General features: G+C 41.0%; 1 protein-coding gene across 16 annotated transcripts in view; it reads left to right on the forward strand.

The window, feature by feature from the left end:
• Nucleotides 1–12,216, forward strand: part of BRIP1 (BRCA1 interacting DNA helicase 1) — a 215,458-nt gene that overhangs the window by 94,986 nt on the left and 108,256 nt on the right. For all 16 annotated transcript variants that reach the window (XR_014541888.1, XR_014541889.1, XR_014541890.1 and 13 more), the window contains exons 17-19: nucleotides 709–821; nucleotides 4,826–4,908; nucleotides 9,782–10,105. Coding sequence is in view for 6 of the 16 variants with exons in the window: in XM_083587447.1 (XP_083443573.1) it covers nucleotides 709–821; nucleotides 4,826–4,908; nucleotides 9,782–10,105 (520 nt within the window). In the remaining 10 variants the exon portion in view is untranslated. The remainder of the gene's footprint in view (nucleotides 1–708; nucleotides 822–4,825; nucleotides 4,909–9,781; nucleotides 10,106–12,216) is intronic.

The following is a 12,216-nucleotide window of genomic DNA, read 5'->3' on the forward strand; positions in this document are numbered from 1 at the left end:
TACTCAATATTCCACTTTCTGAAAAATTCCATCTCGTGTCTGAGCAGATAGATGTGTGAGGAGGAGTTCTAACTATTTTTTTAGCCTGTGCTTCACAAGGGAGGAGAGGTAGAATTGTACCCCCACTTATCCACAGGAAGTACCTGTCCTGCTTCCAGGGCTACCAGAGGTCCACACACTGGATGTAATGGATGTCTTAGAATCATACTTTGCCCTAACTGCCTTTTAGATCCAAATCATAATTTGTGTTTCAGGTGTACAGGCAAAGCATGGTTTATGCAGTTTCCCACTTTGCTGAGAATCCTCAAAGTCATAGCAAAGTGAGGAGACATGTGCGCTCAGGGGGAAAAGCGGGGTGAAAGAAAAGAAAGGTGATATCAACTATTTTACCAACATGTACAATGTTAACAGACTGAGAACCATAAGAAGCATTTTAAAATATTTTTGTAACTGGTTTTCCTAGACTTGCATCCATAAACAAAGTTAAGTATAGACTCCAGCTCGGAAAGTTCTTAATATAAAATTAATATATAGATATCTGCTGGTTACCTGAATTAGTTTTATTTATCATTTTGTCCACAATAATAGAGCAGTTTGGCAGCTGAAAAAGCCATTCTCTTGTTTTGATAATTACTTGATAAGGCAAATTAACAGTTGTACTACTTGAAATTTATGCAGGAATTTTAAAATATATTGTAATTTCTCCAGGTTGAGCTTAAGAGGAAGTACAATGACCTACATTCCAAAGACAGAGGACTTCTACCAGGCAGCCAGTGGTATGAAATCCAGGCCTTCAGAGCTCTCAACCAAGCATTGGGCAGGTGAGTAGAATTAGATTATTCCTGTATAGATCCATATATATTTGGGGCTTTATCTAGTTTTGTTTCGTTTTGTTTGCAAAATTGCAATTAATAGAAAACAAAACTAATAGAGACACAAACAGGTGAACAAGAATCATAATCAGAGATGAGAAGGGTGTGGCAAGGGCAGGAGTTGCCCCCACGTCCTGACCTGGAGACGCTGGCAATTGAACCTGGAACTTTCTGCATCCAAAGTGGGTGCTCTGCCATTGAGTCACAGCCCTTCTTCCAACCCTCCAACAACCAACAAAGTAGAGAGGTGCCCCAAAACATTGGAGGAAAAAAATCCCACTTATAGCTGAACCCGGTAGCTCCCTCACTTTGCTGTAAGTGATTCTGAGCTATAATCTGCAGTCTTGTAAACATTTGTGACCTGCATTCTCTGTGGACTAAACATCTTGTACACCAGTTCAGCTAAAGCTGAAGTGATGTTTTATAGAATCGAGTAACAAGGCGTTTTGCAAAGCAGTACTGGAGATTTCTGGCTGTAGCCTGCGCCTTCCCTGCTTTCAAGCTATACCACTTGTATTGTAAAGTTTTCTTTATATGTCATTTCATTGTCTTACTAGGCTTGCCAAGCCTGGTGTTGTTTGGCTGTTTGTTTTTCGGTTTCTAAAAATCAGACATGCACATCTAGCAGAGCATTTGCTTCTATGGGAAATATGAGTATTCATCTGATCCTTTCAAAAAAAGTATCTTGGTCATCTTGGAAACAAAGTACACAGCTTTCCAAAAGCACGAAAAGCTTCCCTCTTTCTCCTTAGTATTTGCTGAGAAGGTGCCTCTTCACTGCTGTTGTTTTTTCTGCAGCAAACTAATAGGGGAACAAGTGCTTTAAACAAATAAGTGCTTTAAACAAAAAAAAATCTGGTAAAGAAATGGGGACATCAATAATAACCAGCAGCCTCTCATAGCCAGCATTGCTGAGGGATTTTAAGAAACCACAAAATCACTACAGGTTTGAAATCAGTTGTTAAGATCAGTGCAGTTTCAAAAGGTTCAGTGCACCATCCTGTCTTAAAATAGTCATATCAAAATATAGACAAAAACCTGTTCCTTGATCTCAGGGACCATGTGGTTATGACATCTAAAAAGTTGTCCAAATGCATAGCAAACAGTCAACTTTCCAAAAATAGAGTAGATATTTATAATTATCATTATCAACTGGTTAGAGCATGATGCTTATAATGCCATGGTCGCAGATTCAATCCCCATATGAGACAGCTGCATATTCCTGCATTGCAGGAGGTTAGACTAGATGATGCTCAGGGTCCCTTCCAACTTGGCAGTTCCATCTAGGCTGCCTACAGTATCTACTGTGTTTCATATACCAGAAGATAGACACAGCCTTTTCCCTTAGGCTTGCACTCTAAAATGTTTGGGGGGCGTAGCTCCACAATGGAGCATCTGCTTTGTAGGCCGAGGGTCCCAGGTTCATTACCCAGCACCTCCAATTAACAGAAACAATTATTAGATGATGAGAAGGACCTCTCTCTGCCCAAGACCCTGGAGTCCAACAAAACAGTACTGGGCCAGATGGCAGCTTGCTATGGCTGGAGGGAGATTGATATGGAAAACCAAAAGCAACATCTTTAACAGGCATTTAAGTCCAGCTGGAGGCAGGGAAGGGCCTTTAGCTCAGTAGAAGAACATCTGCTTTGCATGCAGAAGTTCCTTCCCCATCCCTAGAAGAACTGTTATGAATAGGTTTTCACCCATAGGACCACCCCATAGTGATGGAGATGGAGCAGTGGAAGGGTCTATCATGGAATGAGATTGCAAGGTACCATAAGCAAGGTGGACCTCATCTACTTGTGACCTAGATTCGCATGTGTCTCTGAGGTGATATAACTCAGAAAAATCCCCTAACTGTAAAAAAAAAAATAACACAAAGTTCTTAAAAATCCACCTGAAATTATAGTGTGGCTGCCAAACTAAACCCTAATCAGGATTTGCAGGTACAAAATACCTGCCCATGTGAAGGACATAGTTATTTCATGGGTTTTTATTTTGTATTCCAACATGTATAAACTGACAAATAAAAGGTGAGCTGGTTTAAGTCTCAGATGTGGCGTTTTCATATTGCTGTGGTAGTATTTGAAGTAACATGAAGTCCATGAAATGTGATCTCTTGGGGGGGAGGGAATATGCCAGATGTTGCACATGGCCAGGTGACAACTCTGCCATGAAATTGCAGCATTGCTTCACTTGAAAGGTGTGGGATATGTCTCCAGTGGGCCCAATACATTTATTTTAACTACACAATTCTGCACTTGGCTTTCGTTTTTCTGGCTATTTCCCCCACACTCCCCTGGTGATGAAGACTTCACTGAAAGGCCACCTGCAGAATTTTCTGGTGGTGAGCTTCTTACAGGCTCTTCATATCAATAAGAAGGGCCAGTCTCTTAAGAGTTGCTTCTGCGCACGTCCCTGGGCACTAGGGAGTTGCACAAGGAGCAACTGGTGGGTTATGTTTCTAGAAACTCGTAAGAAGAGGCCTATCAGATAAGACCAAAGGCCCATTTAGCCCAGTATTGTGTTCTCACAGTGGCCAACCAGATGCCAATGGGAAGTTCATGAGAAGGACATGAGTGCACTATCCCTACTTGTGATTCCCAGTGACAACTATTCAGAGGAATATTGCCTCTTGTTACCCTTAGCCTTATTTTGTCTTCATTCCCCTTTAAAGCCATCTGTATTGGTGCCCATCACAATATTTTGAGGTAGTGAGGGCCATCAGCGTGGATATGTTGCTGTGAGATTCCTGGTGGATTGTGCCTAGTGACATTTTTTTTAAAAAATAGTCCTTAAGGTGCAATTGCAATTAGTCCTCAAGTTGCCACAGAACTTGGTGTAGTTATTACTGATGCCATTGTCCAGCAAGCTTAGTAGCAGAAAAACGGTTACATCCATGATCAAAGTACAGGTGGTTAGATATGAAATAAACATGCCTCTCTTTTATTTTTGTTATTATTAATATTATTCATTTCATTTCTATACCGCTTTACATTTATATTTTTAAGAAAACATCTCAAAGCGGTTTACAACACATGATTTTTTTTAAAAAAAAACAATCCAGAATAAAATATTACTGAAGAAAGTCTATTATGGTTATGGTTATAATTTTATTTGTACTGTGCCCATCTGACTGGGTTGCCCCAGTCACTCTGGGCAGCTTCCAAAAAAATCTAAAACACTGTGAGACATCAGACTTTAAAAACTTCCCTATACATTCAAAGCAATAATTAACAGGAAACTAAAATATTATTTTAAAGATCTCAGAATAAAACATTGCAAAGGAAGTCAACTACAGAATACACATTTAATGGAGCAAAGTTAACAAAAAAAATATCTTAAACATTTCAAAAGAAAACATTACTAAAGGAAGTCAAATATGTAAAATTCACATTTAGAACAACAGAATTAACAAGAGAATAAAATACTATCATAAACATAGAACATTGCTGCTGCTTTTGCTGCCAGTCCTGCCATTGGTTGTTCATGGCAGGTGGCAGCTATGGAAGCTCAGGCTTAATGAGCTGGGTCTGCACTAAGAAACAGCCAAGATGGCCTCTTCAGCAGCCTCAGCTTCTGTAGCTGCAGTCAATCAGGGCTATGCCTTCCCAGGCCAGGTTGAAGAAGGTGTGCAAGGCAGGGAGCAGGTCCCCCAGTCACTATTTATTTGTGCTGAAATATTTAGTCTCTGCTTTGTCCTCTCCAATTAACCCACTACAATCATTCCCACCTTGGGGTTGAGTAGCAGTTTCAGTGGACTCAGAACATTACAGGTTTTAGATATTTAACACCCTGATGATTAGCTGAAGCTTTGTAAGTTTTAGTGATATCTGAAACAGTTCTATCAGGTAAATATCATGAAGATTATTATAGTCCCCCTTTCCCAAACATTTTTAAAAACCCAATAAGAGTCATCATGTATTGTTTTCTCACCTGTTGCTCTGTTTTAGGTGTATTCGCCACAGGAGCGATTGGGGAGCGCTTATTTTAGTTGATGACCGCTTCAGAAGGAACCCAAATAAATACATAGCTGGTAAGACACATGAATACCCTGGAGATGTTGGTTAGTGACACTTGGCTTATAGCCCATATATATCAAGGCCATGGCTTTGGATCATGTTGCTGCTGTGCTGGTTGATCTAAAACAGAGAGCGCCAATGTGATGCCCTCTATACATTGTTGGGCTCTACTCCCATCACTCAACATGACCTGTTGTCAGGGATGATAGGAGTCGTAGTACACCAGCATCTGGAGGACATCATGTTAGCTACCCCAGATTCTAAGGTTATGCTGAGGGCTTCTGCATGCAAGCAAGGCATGTGCTCAGCCACTGAGCTATGGTTCTTCCCCTTGTGGCAGTAGCTGTCCAATATCTCAAGCAAAGGTCTTCCCCATTATCTGCTACTTGACCCTTCCACCTGAAGATTCTAGACCAGGCTTCCTCAACTTCAGCCCTCCAGATGTTTTGAGACTACAGTTCCCATCATCCCTGACCACTGGTCCTGCTAGCTAGGGATCATCTGGAGGGCCGAGGTTGAGGAAGCCTGTTGTAGACATTGAGCCTTGGGCCTTCTGCATGCAAAACATGCCCTTTCCCACAGAGCTATGATGCTTCCATATCTAGGGTTGTCTCCAAGTAAGAGTAGATCCTATTATCTTAATGGGTCTACTTTGATTGGAACCAGACCCCTTTCCTATGCATGTATCTAAAGCAAGCAAAGGTAATTCTGAAAATTAAATTTTAGGGCATCATCTCCTGTGATTTGTTTTCCTATAAATATATCACTTTCCTATACCAATGTCACTTTGGTGCAGGTGATAATATTTTATTTATTGTAAAATAAAAAGCCTTCAAGGCATAACTTCTGTGTTCGGTTGTAAGTATTTTGCACCATCACCTATGAACAATTCACCTATGCTTTGCTATGGTAAATTGATGTCTGTGAAGTGGCCCTTAATCATGGCGCAAATTGCTGTCAACTCGCTTGGGCAAGAAGTTAATGGAGGGTGCATGGTTTTTCTGTAAAGCAGCAGCGCTGCATCTCCTCCTCTCCCCAGTAACTTCTGGTCTCTTCCATATTTCTGCCACGCCAACAGCTCACTTAAGAGCTTTCCTACTGCACTTCATTGGATGCCCTTTGCCGGGGCGCTGAAACCCAGAATGTGACAACTTCATGTCATGAGTTAGATCTGATCAGTTGCTAGAAGTTAGTAAGGAGAGGCAGAGACATGGAACTGCTCTCTTCAACAGCAGCCACACATCCTCCATCATGTCTAGTTCTGGCATTTGAAAACTTCTTCCTAGGCCATATGAATCACTGTGACATTTGGAAACATCAAGCATTTTCATATCTCTCCCTCTAATAATGAGCTCAAGTGGTGAGTGCTGACTGAAATGGAGCCGGAGCGAGGAGGTGTCAGCATCTTATGGAGAGTTCTGAAATTTGCAGAAGTACGAAAACTAACACACATAGCCCAATGAGGAACAAGCATGTGCATTAGCCATGCAAAGTCAAGTGTCCATTGAGGGACAATGGAATGTCCTGCTTCAGCCCTTTACAACTTATAATTTATTAGCAGACATTATGCCTAGCTGGCTGGAACCCTGAACAGGAACATTCCAGTTTGGGTTGATGATACAGTGTGGCAAAGTTTCATTGCAATTCCCTCTTGTTTTGGTCCATTGTGCATTGCAGTCTGTTACCTAGTTTGTTACTGTGTGAATTTCTAATTAAAGTAGCTGAATAAATTGTGGGTGGGTGGGAATGTGTTCTGGCCTCCAGCTTTGCTGCTGCAGATACAAAATCTCACAGTTAAAAATGCAGTGAGAGGTAAATAAAACATGGATCTCATGAAATCCTTATGACTGATAACACTGACATTGTACCAAAGCAATCAACCACCCCAGATAAATTCATTGCCCAGTATAAATTAGTAATCTAAGGAGCGTTTTTGTGAAGGGCAAACACAGGTACTACCTTTTTAAATATTCATAATCATTCAGCCTTATTAGCTATTAAAATATATATAAGGTGGGGGCATCAGAATGTCTTCTCTGTCTTAATTTTGCATCTCCTTGTTTTGACCGAGTGAGGTTAGTTCTTAATCTACTTCGCTTTGAAGTGTAGAATAGCTATGCTGAAATATCCCACTGTGTCAGTTTTTCAATAAAAGCTAGACATTTTGGTGCCTCAACAACATCCAAAGGGCTACACGTTGGGGAAGGTTATTGTAAATAATTTGGAGTTGGCGTCCAACAACATGGAAAAGGCCACCTTTTAGGGAAGGCTATTGTAAGTGAGTTGGCAAACATTTTCTTGAAAAAAAGTCAACAAAAAGGGGAAGGAATGTTTCAGTACTCTTGGAAATGCTTTTAAGTAGCTGCAAACATCACCAGCTCGGATACAGGCAGCCCTGTTACCAGCAAACGTTTGGTAATCATGACAGATAAATTGGTGCACTAGTACACACTAAGTAGAAGAAACTGCTTTAAATATTAGAAATAGAGATGGCACCTATTTTTCCCTTTGATGATTCTAAGCAATTTCAGCGAAGGGAGGAGATGAAGCAAATACTGCCCTTGTCTTGACAGTAGATGGTGCTCAGATTCTATTGTACGAAGGGTCTTTCCCTTGTCTCAGAAAAGGCAGCAAGATGGGAGGATATCATTGCCTCACATGAGAGTCTTTCTCGGTAATTTTAGAAGCAGTAATCATAGCAGGTTTTTCAAGAAGTTGGGGGCTGGACTACTGATTCTCAGTAGCACATTTCTCGTTGAAACAAAGCAATTTGCCAGAAAATGCAATGGATGCTTATGAATTAAATATATCCAAAGATAGAATGATTATTATACCCATAGTATAATAGAATCCAAAAATATAATTGACTTCGAAAGATTCCACTTGTTCAGTCTTTATCAGAACACATGCACTGAAACTGCTTTTAAAATGATCAGCGGTTTGTTTGTTTTTTAAAAGGGGGGGGGGTAAAAAGATAGCAATAAAGAAATCCCTTTCCTTCAAAGCATAAAGCCACCAGCATTTCTTTCCCTCTTAAATAGTTTCATAATTTTTTACTAAATTTCTATACCACCCTTCATCCAAAGATCACAGGGTAGTTTACAGTATAAAAACAGAACATACATAACAAAAAGATAAGATAAATCATAAATATAGTAAATTCTGTGTGGTTTTTAAAATAAATTTTATTTTCAGTTTTTAAGAATTTGCAAATACAAATCTTACAATGTCATACTTCCAATACAGATACAAATCAGACTCCCTCCCCCTTTTGTGGTTTCTTCTCTTATTTAAAATTTTAACACTTTACTCCATTTTTAAATTATTCTACAACTAATCTTAATAAAACTTTTAACTGCTTTGATTTAAGTTAACCCTGCCAATGCACTTAGTTGCATACCATGATTTTTCAAATATTCCACAAATATTCCCCACTCCTTAGTATATTTTTTTCCTCTTGGTTTCTGAACACATTCATTAATTTTGCCATTTCAGCATAATGCAATTCTCTGTGTTGGTTGCATTCAGGTAAGTTCTACTCAGAGTAGACCCATTTAAATTAATGGACATAATTTCAATAGGTTTACTCTGTGAGTAGAAGACTGGATGCAACTCTGTGCACCCAACATTATTTTAATGCTTAGTTTTCATGTTGTGGGTTGCTCTCCATACTACTTTCATTGTGATAATCTATTAACGTTCTCATTCTCATATAGTGTGGCTTTTAAACCTCTATTTGGCAACTCATTTTTAACAGGGGACAAACACTTAGACTTGAGCAAGGGCTAAAGGGCCATTGACATTTGCTCCACCCAGTGCTATGGAAGCCAATACCAGAGGCAAATGGCTCTTTAACCCCCTTTTCCCTATTTATATGGGGAAGTTAGACTTTGGTACATCCCTCCCCTGTATGCATCCTTGTCGCTTACTCCCATGTGTCTTGCCTTGTGTAGGAGAAGGCACAGCTGAATTGTGTAATGGCAGAATAATAATAATAATTGTTGTTGTTGTTGTATTTGTACCCTGCCCATCTGACTAGGTTGCCCCTAAGCAGCCACTTTCCCTTTTCTATTCTAATATACCGTATTTTTCGCCCTATAGGACGCATTTTCCCCCCCTCAAAAAATGAAGCAGAAATCTGTGTGCGTCCTATGGGGCGAATACAGGCTTTCGCTGAAGCTTGGAGAGTGAGAGGGGTCGGTGCGCACCGAACCCTCTCGCTCTCCAGGCTTCAGGAAGCTATCAGCAAGCCTAGGGAGCCCGCGGGAGTTCCCGCAGGGCTCCCCAGGCTGTGGATAGCAGCCTGCCGCCCGGCGCGCTGGGCGCCCTGAAGCAGAGCGCCCCGCACGCCAGGCAGACATCGGCCAGCCCCACAAGCTCGGGGAAAAAGCGGGGAGGCGCAGCGCCGCCATCCCGCTGTTCCTCGACCTGGTTTGGAGACTGGTGCTGGGGAGAAGTGCGCTTCTCCCCAGTGCCAGCCCCACAACCTCGGGGGACAGTGGTGAGGCGGAGCGCTGCCATACCGCTGTTCCCTGACCTGGTTTGGTTTCGCCGACCTGGTTTTGGGGGGGAAATAAAGGGGGGGGGAATTTCCTTTATTTCCCCCCCCCAAAAAAAAAACTAGGTGCGTCCTATGGGACGGAAAATACGGTACCATGTCATGGCCAGCAGCATCAGTAAATCAGGTTGTAACTCTTCATTGCCATTACAAAATCAGACCAAATAATTCAAATCTTTGAATTCAAATAGTTCAAAGTTGTGTGCCTAGTGCAAGAAGAAAGTACAGAAACACAGTTTTTATAAGGTTTTAAACATGTAGAACTTTGATCACATGACTTCCCTGTCTTGCTATATAGTAATAATGAAATAAAATTGTTCTTTCCCAAGGATTGTCAAAATGGATTCGTCAGCTAGTCCAGCACCATGAAAACTTCGATTGTGCCCTTGGTTCTTTGGATGCGTTTGCTAAAACAAACCAGAAGAGCACAGATTCTTCGACTCAGGGTAACGACAGATCTGTGCTCATGTCTTCAAGCTCAAAAGATCTGTCATCAAGTTCTTTCCTGGAGGCAACTCTTCATCTATCACCAGGTGTTACTGTTGAAAGAGAAGTGCATGATTTAACCCTAGAAACACTTTCTGCTGCAGACGTCATTGCAATTAATCCAGCGACATCCAGTCAGTCATATAACATATCTGCAAATCAACAAAGTAGGTTTTCCTGAGGTTTTTTTTTTTTAACCTTTTAAGTAGTTTCCTGAAATATTTATGGGAAATTTGTTAAAGTTGACTTCATCTTTTTGCTTGCGAGTAAGAACCAAAGAACATAAGAAGCTGTGTTATGTTAGGTCAGATTATGTATCCACCTGGCCGAGTGGTGTCTGTTTGTTAGAGCAGAAGATAGATTGTGGTCTCCTGGTGAACCACTGGCCAATTTCTGATGGATACCAAGCGTATTCCTGTTACTGAGACTCTTGGTCTGATCCAGCAATGTACTGTTAATTAAAAAAGAGAGGAAGCTGTTTATAGCAGTGCAGGCTGGTTGTTATAGGGCCGGGCACTGTATCAATACATCATCCAAAATCAGTTTGAAATCCACATCATGATAACAGTTTCATAATATTTGGCATGGCTATATAACACAAATTACAATGTGTGTGTGTGCTATGTAAAAGATTGTGATATGAGAAAAAGACAGTCATCATTTCTCATGATTCTTAATACCCCTGTTGCTCATACCAGGGGTCAGCAACCTTTTTCAGCCATGGGCCGGTCCACCGTCCCTCAGACTATGTGGTGGGCTGGACTATATTTTGAAAAAAATATACGAACAAATTCCTATGCCCCACAAATAACCCAGAGACGCATTTTAAATAAAAGGACACATTCTACTCATGTAAAAACATGCTGATTTCTGGACCATCTACAGAAGCCAATTGGGCCGCATCTGGCCCCCGGGCCTTAGGTTGCCTACCCCTGGTCTATACTATAAAATAACAGTTGCAACAATATGTTAAAGGTAAATAAAAATGTATCTGTTTTAGACTCCTAAGTAGTAACAGTTGCCAGGACATTACTCCATTCGCCTCTACATAGTTGCATCCTTATTTCAGACATCGTGATACTGTATATTGGTATATTGCCATGTTTAGCTAGTGAGATATCACAGCGTTGAAAACCAGACATCGCTCAGCACTGGTTGTTATTATTATTTTCTGCTGTGACTGTTAGTGGGTTTCCAGGATCTCAAGCAGAGAGAGGTCTTTTCCCCTCACCTGCAACCCGCCCTTTAACTTTTATTATTGTTATTTTTTAATCCTGAGAGTCCCTTGCTATCTCTTACATTCAAAAAGAACCTGGTGGGATCCTGCCCCTTCCCATTAGCATTTAGAATCCCATCTCTGTGACACCTCCTGATCCTTTTAACTGGAGTTGCCAGGGATTGAACCTGGGACTTTTTTCATGCAAAGTGGATGCTTCCCCACTGATGAACAGAGTCTCAAGGTGCATGCTGGAACTTTTTCACATGTAGCAGGGCAGTGAGGCCCTCTTCTCTTTGTAGTGTCTCTTGTCCACTCAAAACTATTCTGGAAAGTTGTCTGGAATTGTTCCCAGTGCAGAGTGAGGAGTCAGAAAGGCAAAAAACCACACACACACACACACACACACACATATATTTGTGTCTCTATGCATTTGGCCACACACATTGGGCTCTTTGTTACTGAGTGGAAAGAAGGGATTAAACTCATCTTAACAAAGTGCTATTTGGTTCAGTGGCAGGTTCTTCCCCCACCCTAGCTGGGTATACATTTAACGTAGGCTGTTACTTTATTTTATGTCAATCAATCCAGTTATTTGAAAACTAGTAATCTACTAATGCTATAGCACAATTTCGAGGGAAGGAAAGACACACAGTTATGCTGTTGTTCATTCTGTGAATGTGGAAATACCATGTTAATGTAATGCTAATAATATCTATGGAGGGTTTCTGTGCTAGAGGACTTCTAATATCTTCCCTCTAATTTTAAACATTGCAGGGGCTTCTGTGGACATTACTTTATTCCCAGTCCAGAGCTCTGTATGTGCTTCAGTGCATACCTGAAACTCCCTGGTCCCCAAGGGCTTCTCTATTTACTTTAAGTGGACAGTGATCCCATTCCTTGTAGTAAATGAAGAAGCTCTTGTCTCTCATCTGTATCATTGTCCTTGCACTCCCAGGGGATTACTAGATTGGCATAGATGTGTACAAAATTGAAAGGAACTTCTTTCTGAAGTATGGAGGATGATGACGAGATAGGGCCTTTTAATGGGTGGCTCCTGTC

This window comes from Podarcis filfolensis (assembly GCF_964270895.1).
Source record: "Podarcis filfolensis genome assembly, chromosome: 15".
NCBI classification, from domain to species: Eukaryota; Metazoa; Chordata; class Lepidosauria; order Squamata; family Lacertidae; genus Podarcis; species Podarcis filfolensis.